The sequence below is a fragment of the Medicago sativa genome, chromosome 1 (genome assembly GCF_051527215.1).
Source record: "Medicago sativa cultivar Bolivia chromosome 1, Bolivia_mono, whole genome shotgun sequence".
Classification (NCBI taxonomy): domain Eukaryota; kingdom Viridiplantae; phylum Streptophyta; class Magnoliopsida; order Fabales; family Fabaceae; genus Medicago; species Medicago sativa.
Window position 1 is genome coordinate 36,350,593 of NC_140749.1, and position 26,324 is coordinate 36,376,916.

Below are 26,324 nucleotides of genomic sequence, written 5' to 3' on the forward strand. Positions count from 1 at the left end.
TTTGCCAGAATAATAATAACGTCTTGAATAGTATGACGCAAGGTAATATGTCAATCTTTTGTAGATAACCTTGAATTTTCACCGCAGCAACCTACTGAACAGCACGAAGAGAGTTTGAAAAATACAAAAGTTTATCAAACCATGTTTGCCAACAAAGTTCAATCAGAAGGGCATTCTCGCACTATCAAAAAAGGCAAATTGAAAGGATCCCTCATGGTTTCCAACCAAAACTCCAAAACCTTTTTATTATAAAATTTACTTTTTTTTTACAACAATTGATAAAGGTTCGTTCTTTAGGACCGGATCCAACAAATTTATAGGCCTAAAGCAATATTTGAAATGAGTCAGCAAAAGTTATCACCAACAAAATTAGAGGTGTTTTTTTAGATCACTAGTTAGTTTTCATAATATTAAATAATAAAAAAATAAATATTAAATATATTTGCAAGATTGATTAATTTTTTAGTAAATCAATTTGTCGGAAAATTAATGAGTAAAATTTATATTATGTACTTGTCAAAAAAATATTATAATATTTTGTCAAAAAAAAAAATATTATAATATGTGACCCAAAGTAATTAATATTAATAAAATTAATACTCAAGTGATTGGTTTGGCCATTTAAGTTCCTCTTTTAACAAACTCCATGCAAATTCTAACGTGAACCTTTCGCATGTAAGAGGGATATCACTACAAGAAATCATTGGAATTCTGAGGCCCATAACTCCTAGGAAAACGTCTGTTTCTCCTCGGAATGTCGCTTTGTTCCGAGGAATATGGGTCCTCGGAAAATCATTGGTTGCAATCCAGGTTCCGAGGAAATTTCCGAGGAAATAAAGTTTCCGAGGAACAAATGTCCTCGGAATATTGATTTGACAACTGCACAACAGACTGGTGCATCTGCGGTGACTGACACAAAAGTTACTAGCATTTCCGAGGATCTTGTACTCGGAATGTATGTTATTTTTTAATTTTTTTTCAATTCATAATTAAGCGGCAATATCTGAATATCAAATTTTAAAAAAGCGCCAAATATTTAAAATATAAAACACTCCGAGTAAAAGGTTCCTCGGTGTTCCTCGGTATTTATTTTAATTAAAAATAAAAAAAATAATTTGATTAAAAAAAGTAAATAAATGGATTTTTTTTTCTTAAAACGGCAAATATTATATTCATCGAGATTGTGTACGGAACACAAAAGCTCGCGGACAAATCGAACAAGATCCTGCTAGTACAATGGAATACTAAAATAACACCGACCAAATCCTCTCAAAACAAAGGTCTAAACCCAAAATTGCTGCTAACATGCGACAAATCACAGCAGCAGCAAAACTGCCGAAAACAAAACTAAATAAATTACCACTAACATAAAAACAGCCCAGCCCCTCAAACAATGATGCTAGCATATTCCAACAAAAGTTCAACCAGCTGCACACCAGCAGTCTGAACAAATAGCAGGCAACAAGCTTCTTGCTGATACCAAAACCACAAATGAGAATACCCCAGCGTCACAATCAAAAACCACCTACAACACCAATAAACAACCTGCAACAGCAACAACCAAAAGATAATCCATCAGATAAACACATAATTCAAGTCCATATAGTATGCTAAACAAAATTAAAGTTCAAGTCTATAACAAACATGAGCATGTTGGATGCATCATTATAATCATTCCAAATTGGACTTGGGTCTGAATCTTGAAGCAGTTGAAATATTAAGTCCATTTTTTTACAGAATCTACCATAATAACACAGTGCACTTAAAATAACAACATTAAACTGATAAAGCTGTCGTGCAACAAATAAAAGTGTATAACACACTTAAATTAGCTTCCTAAACCTGAAATATATTATGGAACAGAACTAATTTAACAAAATAATGTATATTTAGGCCGATCAATTCACTGCTAGAATCAAGAGTTTATCAATTTTTCATAGTTAACTTGAACTCATACAAGCAAGTTAACTCAAATACTTTCGAAAAGAACAGAGTTTACAAGCAATTTAACTCATTTTTGTTTCAAGGCCCAATATTACCTTCCAAACACCTAGTTACATGCCTCCTATGAAAAAGTTGTTCTAAAACAGTTTTCTCAAAAGTTTGACTGAAACTGCATTAATTGTAGCCTTCATATTTTTGTGATAAAGTTTTTGGTATAATGGGATACATTGTTTCTATTTTCTGGTTTTCACACCCCATGATAATATAAATAAAGCACTATGCTTTCTCACAAACTAAACAAGCGAACAATTAAGTAAATTGAACCATACAAACAGTTTTGTAGTCAAATATCATTCATTCCATCACACCCATTATGATACCAGATGATCTATACCAAAATCACAACTTATGGCAAAAAGGCAAAGACTCTAGTACATACCAATAACTTTTCTGGCAGAAAAAAAATGAAGGATTTATACCTTCATGCATTTTCTGAATCCTCATCATCATCACCATCACCATCTTTCGAGGAAAGAGATTCATTATTTGCAGAGTCTTGTTGGTGGTGTCTACGGTCCCGTCTTTCAGCCCTCCTTTCCATCTCTTCTACCAACTCTCTGTTACGCTGAATTTCCAGAATGAAAAAGTCTTGTTGTTGTTTTAACTGAGTCCTCATCTCTTGAAGTTCTTTTTGACTCTGAGTCCTCGCTTGTTCAAGCTCCACTTGATTTTGAGATTGCATCTGTTGACTCAATTGTTGTATCAGTGCCAGCATTTCAGGTGTCATCTCCACATTACGAGAGCCGCCTTCTCCATCAATCGATCGTTCATAAATACATTTATCGTGTACCAAGTTGGAGGACATGGATCCAGCACCATAATATTTGTAACTTTTTCCAGGTCCTGCTGTTTCCTTCCAAATGGTTTGTGCGGTAGAATGATCAAGTAAACGCATTGTACCCGTTGGAGATGAGCCATCAGACGGAGATAATACCTCTTTAGCCTTCTTATCAAACTTCTCCTGTATACGTAAATAATAACACTTGTTAATTCAAATTACAATTGGTGAGAAAAGTAACTTCTTAGTATATGTTTGGTTGGCCGTTTGAATGGCCAAACACACGTCAAATTGCTTTGAACTCTATCAAACTAATTTTTCACCATCTACAGAACCAAACACACACTAAGACAATTCAAAAATACGAAAGTGTAAATTTACCTGAGTGGTCTTAGCACGAGAATCCACATATTCACCACTGCCTTTTTTCTTGTGCCGATATTTGTGCAATTCATTAATAAATGGATCTCGCCCAAGGGTGCGTTTCTAATTTAGCACAACATAAAATTAATTATAAGTGGTTAAAAATAAAGTTAGTTAGAATTTGTGAGTAATTAATATATACAAATATATAAAAACTAAGAAATAAATGTATTTTTACCATGCGTTGACTGGTTGTATAAGAACTTGCAGAACCACCTGAGTGCAAGCAACCTCCCTTCTCTGACGCTCGGTTAACTTTTCCAATTTGTGAACGTTTTAGAAATGTTGGATCTGTAGCCCAATGCTCTAATAAGCGAGGCCATATGTTATCTCCTATCCTCCCAGGTACCCATTCAGGATCTCTAGCATGCTTTGCTCTTACTGTTGACATCATATCTTGGAAACGGTGTTGAGCTCGATAATGAAAATTCTTCTTAACCTGAGCATCATGGCGAGACTCCCAAACACATTTCGTCTGCACCAAATATATTATCAAAATCAACTTTATATTTTTATAAACTCGCCTTTACCTCTCACAAAATTGATTACTGTAAATCAGAACTTATATGTTTAACCAAGTGCCATTAGTAACTTCAGATGCATTAGTAACTTCAAAATGTGTAACCAACATTTTCATATGCATTAGTAACTTGACCCTAAATCAGAGCTTATATGTATTTATTTCAAGTTACCTGAAACCATTCAAAAATCAACTTCTTATCAACAGCCTTGTAAGTTTTCCAAAACTGCTTGAAGTTGGTTTGTATTGCCAACCTAATATATTTAGCTACGACTGCATTGGGCTCTAACCTAAATAAATATTTGAAATATATGAATTATATTGTTAATTTCAAAAATTAATATAAGTTAAGTCAAAATATAAATAGAAAATTAATTTGTTAATACTTACCCTCGAACAACAGGGAAGATAATAAATCAGTTACAGATTGGATGTCTTTTCTGATGCTCAATATATTGCTCGTCGTCCTCCTCCTCCTCCTCCTCCTCCTCTTGGTATTCCTCCTCATCCTCTGGTTGTTGTTCCTCATCTTGCTCATGTTCTTGCTCTTGTTGTACATGTTGCTGCTCATGTTGTTGATCATGTTGTTGCTCCTGGTTCAAAATTGTGGGTACTGGCATGAAGACTTCAGCAGATGGTTGTGAAGACAATAGATTCATGAATTCTCCTGGTGTATTTGAACGTGGTCCAGGAATAAATGGACGTTGTCCAAAATTTGGGGAGTGTGAATGGACAGCTGAAGTAGTGGGTGTAGGGAATGGAGTAGTGATGTATATGGGTGGAGTACGTGAAGGGAATAATGGTCGAGTGTGTGTCGGGAATGATGGATATTGTGTAGGGACATGTGAACGATAATTTGGGGAGTGGGAATGGACAGTTGAAGTACTCGGTGTAGGGAATGGAGTAGTGATGTATATGGGTGGAGTAGGTGAAGGGCATAATGGTTGAGTGAGTGTCGTGAGTGATGGATTTTGTGTAGGGACATGTGAACGATAATTTGGGGAGTGGGAATTGACAGCTGAAGTACTCGGTGTAGGGAATGGAGTAGAGATGTATATGGGTTGAGTAGGTGAATGGCAAAATGGTTGTGTATGGTATGATGGATGTGTCTGCGCAGGACGTGGAGGCAGTGGATATGTAGGAAATGGTGCACAGTAAGTTGGTGGAGTCTGTACTGTTGAAGAATCAGGGTCATTTTGAGTCGGCATCGGAATAAATTGTAATGACAGGTCTGTCTCCACTATCTGTTCAACGAATTTTGTCCTCCTCCTTTTGGTACCCTTTTTGTTTTCACCTTCTTTCGGTGGCATGGCTGAATAGATTTTGGAAGATCCCTTGCCTGCATAGTCACAAACCATTTTCATTAACCTTTACCTCATAAAATTAGACTCGAACCAAAATATTCTCACAACATGAAATGTCTTATATTAAGCTTTCAATTTCAGTAGTACAGTATCCAAAACTGATCACATTTGGTACCAAGTACTTACCCTTGATTAGTACTAACCCTTGTATTAAGCTTTTACATGATACCAAGTACTCACCCTTGATTAATTAACATTAATTACATGAAATTCATCACAATAAAGGCCATAAAAAGAAAAAAGGAATGATGATAACGAGTTTTAATAGTGAATACACAAAGGAACAAATCATGGTTCTAAATAAAAAGTTTCTATAAATTTCAAATGCCTAATTTATTGTTCTGTTTCTCCTCCTCCACATATTTTCTCCAATAATTTAAAAAGTAGATAAAAAAGTGAACAAGAAGCAAAATCAACTATAATGGTTAATATTAGCTAGAAGCATGATGAAAGGGATACAATGAATAAACCTTTAAGCAAACCCTTAAAAATTGATACTTTCAGCCAAAGTTTAAAAATTAACACTTTCAGCAAACCGTTAAAATTTTATAGATTCAGCATAAGGTTTATAAAATCAAGGATAACTATGTACTTAGTTAGAGGCAAGCCATCATCAATGGAAAAGAATGAATAAACATTTCAACAAACCCTTAAAAATTGAAGCTTTCAGCATGTAAGCATTGAACACTGTAAAGAACATCATAATATAACTATGATGAATGGGAACCAATGAACATTTCTCTAAACCCTTAAAAATTGATACTTTCAGCATAAAAGTGTTGAAAACTATGATGAATAGGAACCAATGAATGAACCCCTGCTGCAGGACAAAATCGAAGCAGCCAAACAGGGAACATGCAGAAAATGAAAGTACATGAATGGGAAAGATCAAAAACAGAACCGCACAGCAATAACAGCAGAAACAGAAAATGAAACTAATTACAAACATTCCCCAGAACCGCACAGCAATAATAGCAGCGACGATGAAGACCATAAGCCCTTAAAAATTGAAACTTTAAACATGTTGAAAACTATGGAGACCATAATATAAGCTTACCTGCAGCGACAATGAGATTACTGGAGGGAGATGGCGAGAGGCAAGCTTCTTTCTTCAATGGTGAGATTGGAGAGAGAGAGAGAGAAAGGGATTTAGGGTTTTCTGATGGTTTGAGATCTGGACTGAGTACTGGTTCTTTCTATCCTTCTTTTCACTTTGTTATTGAAATAAAGAAAAAAGAAAAAGAAAATAATGAAATGACTTAATTAAGTGAGCGGGACATGAAAAAGTGAGCGGGAGAGTGAAAAAAAAAGGGAAAAATGTGCTTCTATGAAACTAAGGGATACAGTAAAACTAGGCTTAATTAAGTAAATGGTCCCTATAAATATTCATAATTTTGTTTTTAGTCTTTATAAAAATTTTCAACAACATTTTTAGTCCCTATAAAAATTTTACATCAGCATTTTTAGCCCCTAAAATGCTTAAGAAAAATGTCACAGGGACTAAAAAGTGTGATTTTATTTTGCAGGGACTAAAAACAAAACTGTGAATATTTATAGGGACTAAAAACTTAATTAACCCTTAAAACTAATAAACTTATCATTACACTAAAATGCTACACAATATTTCAAAGAAGTTGAAATCTTACACAAATATTTTAATCAGAATCTTATATATCATCACTACTATCTGTATCACCCCCATCGTAAGACATGTTATCTTCACTGCTATTTGTCACGTCCTCATTGTCATCCAACAAGTTAACTTCAACTTCTTGACCATCAACTTCTTGGTCAACTAATAAACCTCTAATTGGTTCGACTTCAACTACATTAGGAACAGATGACATTTCATTATCTTGGTAAGCTGCTTCTTCAACTGGGATGTTCGTTTCAATGTGACCTCTTGGGTTTGTCTTGATTGCAGCACACCATCCTCGTTTGCGTTGCTGAAACGAAGGATAAGGTACATAATACACTTGTTTGACATTATGTGCCATGATGAATGGGTCAAATGCATTATACCTTTTGTCCATTCGTATGTCAACAATTTTGGAGATGGGGTCAATTTTTGTCCCGTTCCTTGAAGGGTCAAACCAATCACAGTAAAATAACACAACTTTGTTCTCATGTTCTACATATTGGTAAGACAATTCATATATGTTTTTAATCACGCCGTAGAAGTCATCTACACCTCCTTCTCCGACTCCTTTTACGTAAACACCACTGTTATATGTTTTTTTGCCCACCGTCCATGCATGAGTATGAAATTTATATCCATTCACAAAGTAAGTGTGATATTCTTTGACAAGTCTCTCTGGCCCTCGAGCTAGTCCTCTCAGATGACTGGCTCCTCTAGTCGGTTCAATAATTGATACTTGATGTTTAAACCATTCTGGAAAATTAGCATATATATAACCAGAAGATTGTTGTTCACTAACGTTTGCCCAACTCAAAAATGCCCTGTGGTGAAATTCAAAAGTTAACTTCAGAAATATTAAAAAAAAAAAATATTTGATTAAAATAAACATATACATGATGGACGTACTCGAGGTATGGTTTAACTTCAGTGCAATTAATCAACACATGAACTTCTGCTGACCGCAACTCTTCATCTTTCATCCAGTATTCTTTGTTCCCAACATGACGCCCGGGAAGACAAAAGACTGATAAGGAAAATGAGTGACTTCCACTTCCAGCATCAACTTCATTTCGTGTGTTTGTTGGAGTCAATGTCCCATTTTTGAAGTAATGGGAGAGAAAATAATTTGCTTCCTTCAACGTGTAAGCTGTGCGTATTGATCCCTCAACCTTAGCCTTATTCTTCACACATCGCTTTGCATCACCCATGAATCTTTCAAAAGGATACATCCACCTATATTGAACAGGTCCTCCGAGCATGGCTTCGTAAGCGAGATGCACCGACAGATGTTCCATAGAATCAAAGAAACCTGGTGGGAAAACTTGCTCAAGTTTACAGAGAGTGACTGGCATATTTTGGTCCATTTTAACAAGTTCATCCATTCTTAGAGTTGAAGCACAAAGATCTTTAAAGAATTGGCTAACTTCAGTCAATGGTTTTATAACATTGTTTGGCAATGAACTAAATGCAATTGGAAGCAAGCGTTGTAAGAAAACATGACCATCATGACTTTTCATCCCACGGCACTTTCCCTTGTTGACGTCGGCACACCTTGCTAAATTAGAAGAATAACCATCCGGCATCCTCAACTCTTTTAACCACATACATATAGATTTTGCTTCATCTGAGGTTAGACTAAAAACAGCTTTGGGTTTTCGAAATTTTCCACTTGGAAGAGGTTGTAGTTCCATTTCTGGTCTCTTACAATAAACCGACAAATCCAGTCTAGCCTTCTCATTATCTTTTGTTTTACCGGAGACATTCATCACTGTGTGAAGTATATTGTCAAAAAAATTCTTTTCAATGTGCATAACATCAAGATTATGTCTTAGTAAATTGTCTTTCCAGTAAGGAAGGTCCCAAAAAATACTTCTTTTGATCCAGTTGTTCTTTTCTCCATATTCATGGTATCTGATTCTTTGGCCAACATCTGGGAATCTCGATAGCCCACGGACCCTACGAAACACTTCACGAGATGTTATCTTAGGAGGCGGGCCATCTTTTTCTATTTTATCTTTCCTGAACATATTTCTTTTCCTTCGAAATACATGATTTTCTGGTAAAAACATCCTATGGTCAAACCATGAAGCCTTTCCTCCATACTCCAAAGTAAACGCCTTTGTTTTCTCCATACAATGAGGGCAAGCAAGTCTACCATGAGTCCCCCAACCAGACAACATCCCATACGCAGGAAAGTCGTTGATAGTCCACATCAAAGCCGCCCTCATATTGAAATTCTCCCTCTTTGCAATATCATACGTCAATTGACCAATCCACAACCTTTTCAGATCATCAATCAAGGGTTGTAAATACACATCAATGCCATCAAGTGGACTCGACGGTCCTAGAATAAGACAAGTCAAGAATATATAAGGTTTTGACATACACATCTCAGGAGGGAGGTTATACGGGGTAACAATAATTGGCCAACAAGAATAAGGCGTTGCCGATGCTTGGATATATGGTGTAAAGCCATCAGAGCATAATCCCAATCTCACATTTCGTGGATCTGATGCAAAATCATGATGAACACGATCAAAATGCTTCCATGCCTCACCGTCACAAGGATGCCGCATCAAGGGTGGATTTGACTTATTGTAATAATGCCAGGTCATTTGACCAGCTGTTTGCATTGATGCATACAACCTCTGCAGTCTTGGTATTATTGGCAGGTAAAACATTGACTTAACCGGGATTCGTTTGTGATTACGGTGAACATCATCATTACGAACAACATACCTCGGTTCATTGCAAAATTTACACTCCTCTAGTGCACCATCATTTGTACCGAATTCATTGTCGTAGAACAACATGCACCCATTACTGCAACAATCAATCCTTTTAGATTCTAACCCCAATTTCGACACTAATCTCTTGGCCTCGTAATAACTTTTCGGAAGATTGTCTTTGATGGGAGTAGCATCTAAAAGCATTTTCACGAAGTGCTCCAAGCACTTATCAGGTACATTCCAATTTGACTTGGCAGCTAAAAGTCTCGCGCACATGGATAATTTAGAGTCATTCGATCCTTCAAACAACGGTTCATTTATCTTTTCCAACAGGTTGTAAAAATCTTGTGCTTTCTTGTTCGGGGGTAGCTCCTCTTCAACGGGCTCATCATAAGACATGTTCACTCCAAGAGCGTCACTAATCATATCATCCATCATGTCAAACTGCTCAATATTCTCTGTATGTGTTCCACTGCATGAAGCATGTGTATTCACATCGAACCCAGCATGAATAGGCGGCATTTGTTCACCATGATTAGTCCACACCCAATAAGAATCCATAAAGCCAACATTTTTTAAATGTTTGATGACATCTTCTCCACTCTGTATCAATCTACACGTACAAGTAAGACACGGACATCTTATCCCTCCCTCCCTCTCATAAATGGGTTGTGACATGGCGAAAGCAACAAATCCATGAATTCCTTCCTCAAATTGCGGTTTAAGTCTGGTTCTCCCCGGAAATGTTCTATCGTACATCCAACTTCGGTAGTAATAATATTGATCCATCTTCTGCATTGTTGACATTTGGTTAAATTCTTTAAAAAAAAAAACTATTTATGCATTTCTTAAAACAAAATATAATATTTATGTATAGTGTATTTTTTTATACCAATATCCATGCATATTTAATCAATAAAGTTATATATAATTAACAATACATATTATATATCACATGTATGTATACTAAAACTTACGAACAAAGATTTTTACTAACTAACATTTTTATTACTACCTATTTACCAACTAACAATTTTTATAATTAAGTAACGTTTGTATTACTAACTAGTTTTTTTTTTCCACAACATTTTAATTACTAATAACTAACATTTTTACTTCCTTCAAAAAAAAAAACTTAAATTTTTACTAAGCTAATATTTTAAAACTACTTAACTTTTCACTAATTTTTTTTTACCAACACAAATTCTTTTTAGAAATTAACATTTTTACTACTAATTAACCTTACATTTGAAGAATTAAAAAAAAAAAATTAAGCATCAACAAGAAATTGATAGTGAGATTATAAATAACTATGATCAAAAGTATATAAATAATTATTGATAGTGAGATTATAAATAAATTGATAAATTAACATTGTAAAAAAATTAAATCAACAATATTTATAAAATAAAAATACATTTGAAAAACTTACCAATAACAATGATCTGATGCTAAATTTCAATAGATTTAAGGGACAATGATTTTTCTTCTTGATGAAAATGGAGTCAATACATTGAGTAGATTTTAGTTTGTAGTGTAGTTTGTAGTGTTTGATCAACTAGATGAAAATGTAGTATGGATCGATGCTTATGCTGCTACCTTTGAGGAAAGTGGGTAATAAAATTAATACAAGCTACCAACATTTGTACAATGCCGTGTAATAATTAATTCTTTCAACGGTCATATATGCTTTCCAAGGAACGTTTTCCTCGGAATTCAACATGGAAAAGCGTGCTCAACAGTTTGTGCAGGTGGGGCATTAAAGAGTCCTGACATATGCATTCCGAGTAATTACTTCCTCGGAAAACCTTTATTTTTGCGAGAAACCATGCTTCCTCGGAAATTTTTGGTCGGAATTCCATAGTATTCTTGTAGTGTATGTTTGTAGTCTCGCGGCTACAATGAGAAATTCTTGCATGGTCTCTCACCTAACACCTCATATTTAGTCTCAACCAATGAAAATATGACACATCATTTAAATTTAAAAAACTGTAAAATTAAAAAATCAAAAAATTTCTTTTCATATATTTCATTGTAACTTCAAAAAAAAAAAAAGATACATAAATTAACTATTTAGGCAGGAGGACTAGTCCTTTATGCATGCATACATGTAATCAAAAACAGAACAATTGATCTTGGTTTTTTCTTTTCCTCCTCCATGAATGTAACTTCTGGATAATTTCTTCCACCGGCAACCTAGGAAGCAAATAAAATAACCAAAATGTATGTTAGGAATTAAAAATATCGAGACGGATTAAAAAGTGATAATGGAAATTTAGTCATATGATCTTAAAGCAGTTGCAAAAACAATAACATTACAATCAACAATTCGTAAGGCACTTTATGCTATACATACACAGATAATCGGATTCTAAACATGTTGAGTGTTTGGAAACCAGTTACTTAAATACTCATTCCAAAGCTTCATCACCCAAAAGTATCAAAAGAGATACAATTTACAAATATACGCTCAACGCAACCAGACAAATGGACTCATTATTTGTAACAAAATTTTGTGGTAAATGAAATCAATGTATGTTAATCTCTCAGGCTCTCAGCCAAGAATAACAACCCAAGCTTCGACACAATGTAGTTAGTTTTCACAATGAAAGTTAAAATCAAAAAGAGAAGTGCTATTTCTCCCGAACAAAAACGTCCCGAGAATTCCACGAATTGCCTTCAGCCGTTAGATATTAGAATTTGTGGAAAACATGGATTGATAGAAATAAAGGTGGGTCATGCTGCAGTTACACATTTATGTCGGGAAGGTCTCGTGAACCCCTTTTTCGGGACATGTAGCATTTTTCAATCAAAAACTATGTTTGGTTACAAAAGAAAAACCAACTGCACAAAAAATACCACGTAAGTCTAGTTTACCAAAGGGTGGACTATTTCATACTTTTAGTTTTGTTTAAAAAAAAATTGAAGACAAACTAAATAAAGAATATCATATACTTAAGGCCAAGATGAGGCTGGCTGTAGATGTCTGAAAAACGCCAAACCTTTTGGCTATAATAACATAACACCAAAAACAAATATTCACACAATCTATTACTATGAAAACAACATATATGAATTTACATAAATTGAAAAAAGTAAACAATAATAGAGTAACTTACTTTCAACAAATCGAAATTAAGCTTTCAACATAACCATTGGCCATTTCCAAAAATAAAGTACTTTTAGTTCCATCATCAATACTAGTTTTATGCACAATAATTCCTGTTCGCTCCACTCTACGATCCCTCCAATTATAGATAATTGCTTCCCTTTCTCTATTACTCCTCAATATGAGTGTATCACCATCCTTAGAAAGAAACAATGGCATGAGATAACAACCTAGATGGTTCTCAGGATCCGTAAAGTGATATTTTAATTGAAGATCGTAATAACTAATTTTAAGAAATTGAGTCCAAGACTCGTCAACGCCAAATTCCTTCATCTGCCATATAATAAAATTGGTCATCTTATAAGTATAAGAAAAACAAAGGCAGTCCCCCAACACACCAACAGTTGGCTCTATAAGCGGCACCTCATCAAAACCCCGAGGCAACCGATATTGATTGAATGTCTCAGTCCCCAAATCAAGTGAAACAATAACAATCTGCTCAACAGTGATATCCTCCACAGCCATATCACTATACCTAGTGATTGGGACGTCATTATGAATAGCCAACCAATTAAAAGTGTCATTAAGAAACACATCAATATATTCAAATCCTTGATAATTCTCACGGAGAGGAATAACCGGGAAACTTTCAATATTTCTCCAATCATTATCAGCTAAACTGAAAACTCTCACATCGCATGTCAAATGATCACGAATGTAACGTGACGCAACCACTTTAAAAGTGCCAGTGGAATTATCACAACCAAAATTGAAGACGAAACCGTATACATCACGAAAAGACCCAATTTTTTGAGATATTTTCCTAATGGCTGGGTTCCATAAACGGAGCCAGTATTCGTAACAGCCGGAAGCATCAATGAAATGCTTACCAGTCAAACAAATCAATCCGTTACAAGAACCAACTATAGCAGCACAATCTTTTTGCTTCAATAGATAGTGAGGATCAACAACAAGGGTAAACGACAGGTTATCGAGTAAACAAGATATAGGATATGGAATGATACTGTAATCAATTTCAGCATGATAATGGAAATTTCTATGGATATATTTGGTGTGACGAGTGGCTACTTTGATATGTTTGATGTGACGAGTGACTAGTGTGAGGTGTTGATTTTGTGATTTTGATCTCTTGAGATGGAATTTCACAAAAAAGGGATCAGAAATTAGAGCATTCCAAGACTTACTTACGCATCTGAATCGAAGAAGAGATTTCACAGAAAGTAATGAAAGGATCTCAGTGAGGAGATCATCACAGAACAACACCGGCGACGGAGTAATAGACATGGCTGATTGTTTCCAATACCAAGGCATCCCCGTTGTAGTTATAGGGATTGTTCCAAAAAAGAACACCGGCGACGGAGTCGTAGACATGGCAGATTGTTTCCAATACCAAGGCAGTCCCGTTGTAGTCATAGGGATTGTTCCAATAAAGAACACCGGCGACGGAGTCGTAGACATGGCTGATTGTTTCCAATACCAAGGCAGTCCTGTTGTAGTCATAGGGATTGTTCCAATAAAGAACACCGGCGACGGAGTCGTAGACATGGCTGATTGTTTCCAATACCAAGGCAGTGTCGTTGTAGTTATAGGGATTTGCTCCAAAAGTTAGCTTTATATTCTCCTAGGGTTTGCTCTGCCTTGCTCATTAAGTTACGAGGATTTGTTTTTATAGTAACTTTAGGTTACGAGGATTTGTACTTTTTTAATGTAGTTTATATGTTTAAAAAAAAAATGTAGTTTATACTTTTTTAATTTAGGCAAATTCTTGTTTATCCATCAATAAAAGGTGGGTAACACCACCCATGCTGAGTTGGCCCAATAAAAATCATGTATTTATATAATACTAGAACGCCGACCCGTGCATCGCACGGGTCTCACGGGTCGGAATAATTTGATACATAATAAAACGAAGAATTAATTAAGTTTTTAGTCCCTATAAATATATCAAATTTCGTTTTTAGTCCTCATAAATTTTTTTGATAGATCTTGGTTCCTATAAAAAAATTTAGCACGTAGTTTTAGTCCCTATTAAATTAAAATTTGTTTAATTATGCTTAAAATTTTAAATTTTTTAATGATTTTTTACATACTTGTTTAAAACATTATAAAATGTTCCTTCGCTTAAACACATACTAAGCAAAGGCAAGCATACTAACTTGGTTTTGTCAATTTGTACTTTTAATTTAACCTGTGAATGCGCGTGATCTAGTTACTCAAGCCAAATCAGTATTGAGTTTTCTTCATCAGCATACCAACTTGGAGAATGACTGTCTAACATTCAGAAAAATATTAACACCTTCCGAAGGTAGATCTAAAAATAAATTTCGTACATTTAGAGGTCGAAGCGCTAATAAAAGACAATGATAATAAATTTTTGAAATAATACTTATGCCAATGAATAAATTTATTTAGGTGGACTGGAAAAAGTTTCCTTAGCTAAGTAAATATAGCCGACACAGCAACTTGAAGAAATTTAAAAACCAAATTGTAAAAAACAAAAGGTAAAAACACAGATTATTTAATGTCTGATTTATGCAGATTGAAGGAATTCGATAACAAAGCAAACGGCTCCAGCATTCGAGCAAGCTAAACATCTTTGTCGTCCTTGTGCTCAATTTTGACACGAACAACTCTGGTAGGTTTTGTGACCGACGTCTGGCCAGCTTCATCATCATCAACAGCCACAGAGTCAATGCTATTAGAGGACCTCTTAGCACCTGTTTTGGTGGTTGGTGTGTCAATCACACATGTATTGCTGCATGAGTCCTCAACCTCTGGTACATCCTGCAGACATTGGTGACAAACAATTTGATCAATTGTGTTACGGATTAAACCTTTACGGACTCATGAAAGATTAATGTAATAATTACCATCTGAACATTTGAATTATTTGGCGCATCACCATCCACACTAAGCTCAACAACAGATCCATCGTCGGGTTTCTATCACGTATACATCAATAAAGGGAAGCAATTAGCAACACGATTCTTCCTTTATGTGCATTATTCTATAACAATTATAAAACCGTAATATCAGTTATGTTCTACCTTCAAATTATACTTAAACATAAACTGCTCAATGACAGCAACATCATCAGATGCCTTCTTTACGGCATAATTCCGATACTTCTTTACGACATTTCCTTCACCAACCTCAACCTTGAAAAGAATTTGCTTGTCAATCAGCACATTAAAATCAGCAGGATAATCATTGCCTACTGCTCCCTGCTCAAAAATAATAAAATGTTAGTACAAATTTTCGTCAGTAGATATACCTCATATATAGACCACACATTTATACAATTATATAATACACGACTACCTCATCATGTTCATAGATCAAGTCTTGCACATTACGCCCAATAAACTGGGTCACCTGGCGATCAAAAAGAACAAAATTAGTGGACCCTGTGTCGTCCATCACGATGACATGCAGCTTGAACCTATCAAATAATCAACTATATCAATACAATTCCACGCATGATAAAAACAAAAATTATATTCGGATAAAATTTGTTTACCTTGGGACTGCACCCTTGCAAGTTTTACACTTGCGACAACAGAGCACTCCGTTGTCAGCGGTGGCCAATGAAGCACACTGGGTGCATGATCGAAAGTACCAATCAACCCCAGTTTCGATCTCACATATAGTGGCAAGCACCGAACCTTGACAGATTTGTAAATATTTCCTAGCCTTTTGCATAAAAATATTGAACAAAAATAACAAAGATGAATCCAAAAATACATCTAAAAATTTCATTAAACAGGTAGCCACCTCAGTTGACTCCATCATGCTTTCAATTGTCATTCGGTTGGTGTTGAGCAAGTCATCTGATAAAGACGCGGAGCTGTTCGTTGAAATCTGGCTGACACTTCGGGTTAACTGTATTGATGCATTTTTCATTCTAATAAAAGGGCACCAATGTCAATAGAAGAGTAGCGAGACTCAAGTAGCAAGGTAAGGGACGACAACATATAACTCATGTAACCTATTAATAATAATTGAACAATAATATTTGACAGTGTTACTATTAATATTGCGCTGCCCTTTTCTGTGTGCACATCTTCTCAAACTTTCTTACTTATTACAAATTCTAACATGCCCTCAGAAAACTATTGTTAGTGGATATCTTTAGGGGCATATGCCAAATAAGCTACCCATAAACGATGGGAGGACATCCAGACAACTTAATTACGACCAAAAAAACTTGTCTTTATTCTATAACATATAAAAATGTAAATGGTTACCCTGTCATGTACGCAGCGACTTCAGGCAAATCGTCATTTAGCATCAGCTTAGTCCCATTAAAGGCATTAGCAACTCCCATATCACCTCATTTTTCAAAAATTCAATAGCAAGTGAACATAATTTCACATTTCATTCTTGATATCAGCAGAAAGCACAAACTTAAAACATGACATACCTAAATACATGCGTGTCTTGCAGAACTGAAATATCAATATAGTAGGTGTGTGGTTGTCATGGTTGCTAAAAAAGGTCACAATTTTGTCAGCATGTTCACCCCAAAGAGAGCAATGCAATTGGTTGTTTCTGTAATAAAATATTACCAAAATATCAATTCAGGAACATAAGGTATATTAAAATTATATTACATGAACCAGCAACAAAGAAACAGACAAAGCTTACTCAAGATCCTCAAAAGTGAGATCAATAACCCTGCTTTTCCTTCCATCCTTTTCAGTTTCCCTTATATCACCTCTTTCAATTACATGACCAATAACATCTGAAATTACGTATACAAAAGCGAAAACAAATAACAAATGTATGAAATTCCTAAAGGAATGCTTATAGGTAGTAATAATGTACAACGCACATTCAGAATTGAAGTCTTTGAAGTCTTACCCGTAGACACTTCCTCGACAGTTGAAGAGAGAATTTCATTGAATGGCTTGAACTCAAAAACGTTCATAGGGATAGCAGGCTAGTGTACTTTGGTAAAATTTGAATTGTGCATCATACTAAGCTTATGTTTGTGTGAAGTTAACTTATAAGGACCTTCATTAAAACCTACAATTGCATTTTCAAGCTGATATGTACCCCCTTCTTCAACCATGGACCTAAACCTTGCCACCAAATCTTTTCTAGTTGTGGCGTGAATACGTCCACCCTATTGACGACAACAACATCAGTAAACAGCTGGTTAAATTATATAACTAAAAAAACAACGATGACATTAGTTTAATTTTAAAGCTAAGAGTGCAAACATGTAAAAACCTTTTCATCGACCAGTAACATGTTCATGAAAATGATGCTAGTGGGGACCTTCTTCTCTCGAATCAATCAAATGTGAGCAACTCGCACACACATTTTGAGGTTCTTTCTTCCTCCAGAAATAGCTGAGATTGGAGTGTATTTGGCAGACATCATTGGCCGGTTTTTTCCTTTCCAAGAAAGAGAATGCTTGCTTAGATTGAGAAGGTCTGGCTAATAGGTTATGATGTATTTATAGAAAAAGGTGAAATGCGTGTGAGTAGGATATGATGGTTGAGCAATAAAGAGTATTACTTATCACGTTAAGCACAAAATAGTGGAACAAAGTTAGGAAATGGCCAACAATTTAGGATAATGATTAATATGAATCAGCCTGAAATTAATATTGACATAGTGTGTTTACTAAGGATTGACATCTTGATAAGCATGAAAGATTGAAATACTCGCTATTTTTAGGAAATAGCATAATTTGTTATGCACATTGTGTTGACTTCTCTGCATAAAACATAGGCGATTTTGTTTACTAAAGATTGACATACTGATAAGCATGGAAAAATAGGACATTCTGTTAACTAAAGATTGACACATTGATAAGGATGAAACACATGACACAAATTATTAGGGTTAGGGTTAGCTTGGGGGGATAAGCTGAAGTAGAGATAAATATGAAATAGTTGTTTCGGAAAACAGAAGAGATAAATATGAAATAGTTGTTTCGGAAAAATAGGGCTATAGATAAATATGAAATAGTTGTTTCGGAAAACAAAAGAGATAAATATGAAATAGTTGTTTCGGAAAATAGAAGAGATAAATATGAAATAGTTGTTTCGGAAAATAGAAGAGATAAATATGAAATATGATCAATGGCTAAAATTGAATGGCACCTAAATGTGCAAGATCCAATGGCTCAGAAAAGTGGAGGGAAAAATGGGGGGAAAAATATTAGGGTTAGGGTTAGCATCAGAGGTTAAGCATTAGTAAATAAGATTAAAAATAATAGAAAACAAATGAATATTTTGATTGGTGTCAACTCAACATTGGTTGTGTTACCCATCTTTTATAGATGGGTAACGGAGTAATTTTTATATGATTTTTTACGGGATATAAATTTTTGCTTGAAAAAAAAAAACTTAATTGTTTATTGTTATTAAATTTTTGAGGCACTCGTTAAGAAAGTTAAAAATAAAAACATTTCATTGAAAACGACAAGTTTTTGACTTTTAAAACGTTAAATACTTCACTTTTCCACAATTTTTAATATAATCTTTTTATATTGATTTTCTTAACCGATGTCCCGAGACACTGGTTAACATTTCTCATTTACTTTACATATGTATTTTGCGGTCATCTTGATTAATAAGTTTTTCCTACGTTGTTGCTCAAGTGGTTGGTTCCACACAATTGATGTTAAGCTATTCAAACATTTTGAATATGAATTGAACTGTGCATGTGATGTATTATCGGTGTCCTAAGCCTTAACTGGATGTGTCTAAAGAGTTTTGTGAAGTCACTATTTCCTGCGATATTTATTAAGTTTGTCTAATACTCCCTCCGTCCCTTAATGTAACCCCCCTTTGCATTTTTCACATTTCTTAAGAAAAGTTGTCAGTGTAATTAATGTGTCTGTTTTGTGTATTAATATTACCAAATTGTCCTTTGTTTGTATGTGTATTAAATTTGACTATTTATATTTCAAGACAAATTAGTAGTATTAATTAGGGGTATGTTTAGGAAAAAAGTAATAAATGCATCTAGTAATTTGAAAAGGGGGTTACATTTAGGGACAAAAATAAAATCAAATAGGTGGTTACATTAAGGGACGGAGGGAGTATGTGTAATATTATACATGTTAAAGGAAATAAAAATAGTAAGTTTTTATTGAAAAACAACTATCAGTAATAAAAAAAAGTTATATATTTAATGTAAAATGCATAAATTCTAAAATAAATTTACTATTTTGAATTTCTTAACATGTGTAAATTTGTAAATCATAAAAAAAACATACTTAAATAATATTTATTAGTAAAAAATCTCTAAATAAAAAAGTGTTGGGGTTTAGGTTGTCACAATAATTTTTATTTTACAACTTTTTTTGAGTCTTGTGTACTATTTACATTTTTTTTTTACAAAGTCTTGTGTACTATTGTTCTATTATTGGCACATCTATATCAATTATTCGTTTCATGGATGACTAAGAACATATAATTGAGTTGTAATTGAAGAGGATTATTGAATTGGTGGTGACTAAATTAGCTGAGTAATTGAGTAAGCATGGTTGAATGACCGAGTAGGTTAGCCAATTATTTATGTGAGTCATTATTTGACCGTGAACAAGACCACAAGACAAAACAAATTTGCAAAGTACACAACTTTGAACTTTTTTTTTTCCGTAAACTATATATTGAAATTTTCATATATAAGTCTTTCCACAATTTTAAAATACCTTAATACATCAAATGGTTCGTAACTAATTCTTTTGGAAAACAACTATTATTTATTTTTTTGAAGAAATGGAAAACAATTATTATTGAAAACTTGTTTAAAGTTTTAGGGAAATTTAATTTATTTTTCGATCTCCTATCTAAATCATTGTCTTCTTAATTGCATATGCCAATTCATCATAAGCAGTTTCCCAAGCAACACTGAATTCCTCGCTCCATTTATCTCCAACAACTTCTTTCATAGTTTTGAGCAATGCTTCTTTCACAACCTGTATAGCAACAATATCCTTATAAGCTTTGATTAAGCAATTTAGCTCTATAAAAAAAATTAGGTAGATGACAAGAAAAATTAAGAAAATTAATTAAAATTCATTTTTATTAAATCTTATCCTCTTATGTTTATATAGGGCCCTATGAAAAATAAAATTATATACACTTTTTATATTTTAAAATGTAATATTATAAAGTTATATATTTCTAGTTTTAATATATATGTGTGTGTGTGGGTTTATTAGTTTTTGAAATTGAATTTCCTATATATTATCTTTAATTATTTAATCCCATTGAAAACAATACTTAGAATTCTAAAATTAATTGACTTCGAAGGGGTTTATTTGTGGCATTTTGCTGCATTATGAAATAAGCAATTCTTAGAATTATAAATTTAAGGGTTGATTAATTGCAATACTTCATACCATGAAATGACGATCAGCAACCCCTTTTTGGGTGTGAACAACCCCCAACATATTATCTTCCAGCACTACTTCTCCTTTTACTTGGAGCTGAATGGCCGCATCACGCACCTAAAATTAAATAAATATTTTATGATAAAGTAATGATATCAAGAAATAATAATAATAATAATAATAATAATAATAATAATAATAATAATAATAATAATAATAATAATAATAATAATAATAATAATAATAATAATAATATTTCTACCTTAAATATTCACATCATTTTATTAGTATTTTACATTTATCAACTGTTTATCCTTCTTTTTGGATAATATATTAGTCATTTCTTGTTTTTATCTTATATACAATATAACAATAAAGTATGAATTCAACATTAATACTACAAAGTGAATTTCTTGTTAACACTTCTTTAATAATCATAATCATTGTTTGAGAAGTTAATGACATGTGATGTTTCGTAGATTAAAATATATTTTACTTGTAGATTCATAACTCTGACTTTATATTTTATGGTCTAAATGTATTTCTTCCTTGACAAATTATTGTCTATCTCTTCTTGTATAATGTGAATGTGCAAATAAGTTTGTGATTTTATCTAAAAATGAGGAGAATTCAATAAAGTTTGTTTGAAAATTACTCCCTCCGTCCCTTAATGTAACCCCCTATGCATTTTTCACATTTCTTAAGAAAAGTTGTCAGTGTAATTAATGTGTCTGTTTTGTGTATTAATATTACCAAATTGTCCTTTGTTTGTATGTATATTAAATTTGACTATTCATATTTCAAGACAAGTTAGTAGTATTAATTAGGGGTATGTTTAGGAAAAAAGTAATAAATGCATCTAGTAATTTGAAAATGGGGTTACATTTAGGGACAAAAATAAAATCAAATAGGTGGTTACATTAAGGGACGGGAGAGTAATTATAAAAAGTTAAAGTGATGGACAAGGGTATAAAATACGCTTTATATGGAAATACAAAAAAGATTGAAGTTTGTGAGGGTTGAATTGTACTCACCATTCCAAAAACCATCTCAGCATGAGCATTGGCACTAGGATTACCTTGAATAACCTCATTAGAATCCTTTAGAAAGGAAAACATATTTTTTGTTGCAGGTGTTTTCTCCAATATACTGTTTTAACAAAACCAATCAAAGATATTCATTTTAAACCATCTCTTTGGAAACAAAACATACAACAAATAAAGGAAATTATAAATTGAAAAACATATTGATAAGCAAAACTTACAAGGTGTAGAACAAAACACTATAGAAAGGAAGGTTTTGATTGAACGCTTCCCATGAGCTGTTGACTAACGCCTCTTGTCTTTGAGTGAAACTCATAGTTCTCTCCTTTTTTTCAACTTTTCTGTTATTTGAGTTAGAATTTTTCAATGGTACAACTTTACATCCATTAAAAGTTTATATAGAAGGCATGGTGAACCAAAATTAAGAGATGAGGGTTGCTTTCTTGCGATTATTCATTTAGAGTATTTATTGGCCTTTTATTATGAGATGGCCATTGGCATTATTAAGAGACAATCATCTTTTCAAACTCATAATCAATCAATTAATTAATTAAACTAATGAATAATTCTAAAAACAAAAAGAATTAAACATTTAATATAAATTTTATCGACTTTTGAATTTTTTATGGAAGTTTAATTTTCAATTAATCAATGTAGTTATTAATCTTTTTTTCTTCGCTAAACCAGGAGAAAGGACAGGCATCAAGGGGAAGCAATGACATCTCAACTACCCATCTTCTACCGCCAATCTCAGCATATTATTAAAAAAAGGGGAAAAATACAAGAGGGGGGACTAGGCCAAAACTCTCGAAGAAAAACAAGAAACAAAAACAGAAAGGAAAAAGAAATAGAAAAAATAACAACAGCCGCCTACGGAAATCTCAACCTAGGAAAACCACAGCGGTCCGAATAAAAATCCAACTGAAAATCAGAAGGCAAAATAGACAACCAAACTGCACCATCAACCGAGTGACCCATAGAAGCCAACCTGTCAGCACAAGCGTTACCTTCATGAAAAATGTGAGAGGAGATAACATGAATACCAAGAGAGGGTGCATTGTGTTGGAACAAAATGTGTTTAACATTACCCTTTGAGTTTTGATGATAACAAGGTATTAAAAATTGTCAATTGGATATGCTAATATTTGTTCAAGTGTGCAGGACCATAGACAAAAAATTTAATGTCTTTTTAAAGCATAGGTTCTGGAAGAACAAATGAGAGCAATGTAATCAACAAGAAGGAAGCCTGAAGATGTTGGAACAAAATGTGTTTAACAATACCCTTTAGAGTTTTGATGATAACAATGTATTAAAAATTATCAATTGGATATGCTAATATTTGTTCAAGTGTACAGGACCATAGACAAAAAATTTGATATCTTCATTAGGTTCTGGAAGAACAAAAGAGAGCAATGGAATCAACAAAATGAAGCTTGAAACATCTGAAGTCAAAGTGCTCCTGAAGTCAAGTGCTCCTGAAGTGATGTGATGACGTCATCAGAAGCACCTCATCAGAAGCTGAAGATCACCAGAAGCAGAAGTTCATCAGAAGATGAGAGACTTAAAGCTTCAAAGGTTGTTCAGAGGATTTAATCTCGTTTAAGCATTGCAGAAGATCAGAAGAGTGAAGCAACGACTATTTTGAAAGGATTTGAAGTCATTGGATGCTTGTTCTTTGAAGAGCGTTGACAAAGTAAAATTGTACGAAGTGTACAACCACTACCTCCACTACTCTGTTTTGTCTCTGCTACAAGACAAGAAAAACAGCTATGCCTGCAACGATGTTCCTTCAGACTTGGAATGGATTTGAAATTGATCCTTCATAGAAGAATAACCATATCAGGCAAAAGATCATTGGTGATTGATCAAAGCTTCAAACGACTCTATTTTGATGTGCTGGCAATTTCACAACGTCTCTTTCACATCTCTATATAAAGGAGTGAAGACTACGAGAAAGAGATAAGGACTCAACAATTTACAAGTGCCAAAACTCTGTCAGAATTGTTCTGTATCAAAAGTTCACTTAGAATTACTTAACAACTTTCATATCTTAGAAATTCTAGAGTCTTAAAGAGTCTGTATCTGATTTGTATTGTGAACACCACTGATTTTATATCAAGTGTTCAACCTTAAACATTTTTCTTTGTAATTTTGTTTGAATAGAAGTCTCTTGCAGTTGTGCTTAAGTAGTTTGAAGTCACTTACTAGTTTTAGCAGTGAGCATTTGTAATCAGATATTACATTTTTAGTGAACTCTCCTTGGAAGTGCAAGGGGGGACAGGTCTACTTCCGGTTTGTGGAAGGAACCTGTATAATTACTTTGTGTCTTTCTTCTCTCTCTCTATTTTATCCGCTGCATTTAGTCCTGAACATCACTTCTGAAGTAGAACTCTATCTGCTTCTGATCAGTAGTTTCAGCTTAGGAGAAAACGAAGAAAAAGCTAACATAATTCAACCCCTCTTCTTGTGTTTTTCTCACCTTCAATTGGTATCTAGAGCCTTGGTCTGTTGTCTTAACACTTAACAGTGTAACAGAAAAAGATCTGAGAAAAACATGTCTTGTGAAGACTCTGCTTCTGGATCTGGGAACAACAATGTTGTTCCATATGATTATGGTAACAACAAGAAATCTGACTCTGGAAAAGTTCCTAAGTTCAATGGAGATCCTGAAGAATTCTCTTGGTGGAAAAACAACTTCTATAGCTATGTCATGGGTTTAGATGAAGAACTATGGGCATACTTGAAGATGAAGTAGGTAACTTGGTCCTTGATGAAGAAGGAGCTTCTATTGATAGAAAGAAACATACTCCTGCTCAGAAGAAACTTTACAAGAAGCATCACACCATCAGAGGAGCACTTGTCACTGCTATACCTAAAGCAGAGTATATGAAGATGAGTGACAAATGTTTGCTTCTCATTGTGCAAACTTTGAAGGCAACAAGAAAGTCAGACAAGCAAAAGCCCTTATGCTTGTTCATCAGTATGGGTTGTTCTAGATGAAGGATGATGAAAGTATTGAGGGAATGTACTCAAGATTTCAAACCCTAGTCTCTGTACTACAAATACTGAAGAAAAGTTATGTTGCTTCTGATCATGTGAGCAAGATACTAAGAAGTTTACCTGCTAGATGGAGACCTAAGGTTACTGGTATTGAGGAAGCTAAAGATTTAAACACTTTAAGTGTTGAAGATCTTGTCAGCTCTCTCAAAGTTCATGAGATTAGTCTAAATGAACATGAGCCTGCTAAGAAGAGTAAATCTATTGCTCTTCCATATAAAGGGAAGTCATCAAAAGCTCTTAATGTTGTTGAATCTGAAAGGAGAGTCACCTGATGGAGACTCTGATGAAGATCGTACCGAGAAGATGGCTATGCTTTCCAACAAGCTTGAGTATCTGGCAAGGAAGAATAGGAAGTTTCTGAGTAAGAGAGACGGTTACAATAACTTCAAGAAAGAAGATCAGAAGGGATGCTTGACTGTAAGAAGCCTGGACATTTCATTGTTGATTGCCCTGATCTTCAGAAGGAGAAATCAAAGGACAAGTCAAAGAAGTCAAGTTTCAACTCAAGGAAATTCAAAAAGCAGATTAAGAAGAGTTTAATGGCAACCTGGGAAGATTCAGATAGTGAATCTAGGTCTAAAAATGTTGAAGCTAGAGATGAAGCAAATGTAGTTATGGGGTTAGTGGCTACAATGAATTTAGAAGCAGAACCTAACTCAGACTCTGAAGATGAAAATGAGGTATATTCTAAAATTCCCAGAGAAGAACTTATTGAGTCTCTTAAAGAACTTCTTACACACTTTGAACTTAGAACCAATGAGTTGAAAGATTTAAAATAAAGATATGATGATTTAATGAAACAACAAGAATCAACTTTGTTGGATCTAAAAGCTTTTGAAGAAGGACTCAGAGGCTTTGACTTCATTTGTAAAACTTATGAAGAGAAGCTCAAGTTTCTTTGTCAGAAGCTACAACAAAAGTGTAATGGAAAATCTTTAAGTAAACACGAAATTGCTCTTGAGGATTTTATTATATCTGGTATTGACAGAAGCAAAGTTGCTTCAATGATTTATAGCATTTACAGAAACAATGGTAAAGGGATTGGATTTTCAGGAGGAAAACGTAATGAAATCAGTCTTAAAGCATGTTGGGAATGCATCAAGGAAGGATTGAAAACCTTCTTTGTACCTGAAGGTGCTAAGTTTGAAACTGTAGTTCATTCAGAACCTGAAGCTTTCAGCTCTAAGGCTAAGATTACTTCAAAGCCAAAGAACTCTAAGCCAAATGCAATGATAAACTCTTATTCTAAGACTTCACAGATCAAGATTCTGAAGA

The 26,324-nt window shown here is 34.0% G+C and overlaps 4 protein-coding genes and 1 pseudogene across 6 annotated transcripts; all 5 read right to left on the bottom strand.

Moving 5' to 3' along the window:
- Window positions 1-1,382: 1,382 nt before the first annotated feature.
- Window positions 1,383-6,270, bottom strand: LOC146954656 (uncharacterized). Its single transcript, XM_085717514.1, has 7 exons — window positions 6,147-6,270; window positions 4,116-5,064; window positions 3,898-4,015; window positions 3,384-3,680; window positions 3,164-3,268; window positions 2,424-2,965; window positions 1,383-1,545 (listed from the first exon to the last, which is right to left on the bottom strand). Exons 4-6 carry the CDS (start codon window positions 3,597-3,599, stop codon window positions 2,426-2,428), a joined length of 861 nt encoding a protein of 286 aa, XP_085573640.1. The 5' UTR covers window positions 3,600-3,680; window positions 3,898-4,015; window positions 4,116-5,064; window positions 6,147-6,270; the 3' UTR covers window positions 1,383-1,545; window positions 2,424-2,425.
- On the bottom strand, window positions 6,167-10,998 carry LOC146954657 (uncharacterized). Of its 2 annotated transcripts, XM_085717508.1 has the most exons (4): window positions 10,890-10,998; window positions 7,635-10,249; window positions 6,736-7,549; window positions 6,167-6,300 (listed from the first exon to the last, which is right to left on the bottom strand). In XM_085717508.1, exons 2-3 carry the CDS (start codon window positions 10,244-10,246, stop codon window positions 6,757-6,759), a joined length of 3,405 nt encoding a protein of 1,134 aa, XP_085573634.1. In that variant the 5' UTR covers window positions 10,247-10,249; window positions 10,890-10,998; the 3' UTR covers window positions 6,167-6,300; window positions 6,736-6,756. The 2 variants fall into 2 exon arrangements, with proteins under 2 accessions (XP_085573634.1, XP_085573630.1); XM_085717504.1 differs by lacking the exon at window positions 6,167-6,300 and having other exon boundaries at window positions 6,619-7,549.
- Window positions 10,999-12,578: 1,580 nt separating this feature from the next.
- Window positions 12,579-13,973, bottom strand: LOC146954658 (F-box/kelch-repeat protein At3g23880-like). The gene has a single exon (XM_085717529.1). The coding sequence runs from the start codon at window positions 13,956-13,958 to the stop codon at window positions 12,579-12,581; it is 1,380 nt and encodes a 459-aa protein (XP_085573655.1). The 5' UTR covers window positions 13,959-13,973.
- Window positions 13,974-14,990: 1,017 nt separating this feature from the next.
- LOC146954659 (uncharacterized) lies at window positions 14,991-18,031 on the bottom strand (annotated as a pseudogene). Its single transcript, XR_015005724.1, has 11 exons — window positions 17,823-18,031; window positions 17,451-17,715; window positions 17,235-17,331; window positions 17,011-17,138; window positions 16,835-16,919; window positions 16,362-16,491; window positions 16,108-16,280; window positions 15,909-16,029; window positions 15,635-15,811; window positions 15,458-15,529; window positions 14,991-15,371 (listed from the first exon to the last, which is right to left on the bottom strand). The product of XR_015005724.1 is annotated as an uncharacterized LOC146954659 (transcript).
- A 2,141-nt stretch (window positions 18,032-20,172) lies between these two features.
- Window positions 20,173-22,360, bottom strand: LOC146954660 (leghemoglobin 29-like). The gene is made up of 4 exons (XM_085717533.1): window positions 22,211-22,360; window positions 21,981-22,095; window positions 20,956-21,063; window positions 20,173-20,529 (listed from the first exon to the last, which is right to left on the bottom strand). The coding sequence occupies exons 1-4, from the start codon at window positions 22,303-22,305 to the stop codon at window positions 20,401-20,403; spliced, it is 447 nt and encodes a 148-aa protein (XP_085573659.1). The 5' UTR covers window positions 22,306-22,360; the 3' UTR covers window positions 20,173-20,400.
- Between the last annotated feature and the right edge of the window lie 3,964 nt (window positions 22,361-26,324).

Excerpts from the sequence above, each read along its gene's own strand:
- LOC146954658 (XM_085717529.1), bottom strand. The coding sequence starts at position 13,958 with ATGTCTACGACTCCGTCGCCGGTGTTCTTTTTTGGAACAATCCCTATA.
- LOC146954660 (XM_085717533.1), bottom strand. The coding sequence starts at position 22,305 with ATGAGTTTCACTCAAAGACAAGAGGCGTTAGTCAACAGCTCATGGGAA. Across the intron at positions 22,096-22,210 it reads AGTGTTTTGTTCTACACCTT|TATATTGGAGAAAACACCTG; the intron begins GTAAGTTTTGCT and ends TTGTTAAAACAG. Across the intron at positions 20,530-20,955 it reads TTGCTGATCGTCATTTCATG|GTTGTGAAAGAAGCATTGCT; the intron begins GTATGAAGTATT and ends GTTGCTATACAG.
- LOC146954656 (XM_085717514.1), bottom strand. The coding sequence starts at position 3,599 with ATGATGTCAACAGTAAGAGCAAAGCATGCTAGAGATCCTGAATGGGTA. Across the intron at positions 3,269-3,383 it reads ATACAACCAGTCAACGCATG|AAACGCACCCTTGGGCGAGA; the intron begins GTAAAAATACAT and ends GTGCTAAATTAG. Across the intron at positions 2,966-3,163 it reads CTCGTGCTAAGACCACTCAG|GAGAAGTTTGATAAGAAGGC; the intron begins GTAAATTTACAC and ends TTACGTATACAG.
- LOC146954657 (XM_085717508.1), bottom strand. The coding sequence starts at position 10,246 with ATGGATCAATATTATTACTACCGAAGTTGGATGTACGATAGAACATTT. Across the intron at positions 7,550-7,634 it reads GAAGTTAAACCATACCTCGA|GGCATTTTTGAGTTGGGCAA; the intron begins GTACGTCCATCA and ends ATTTCACCACAG.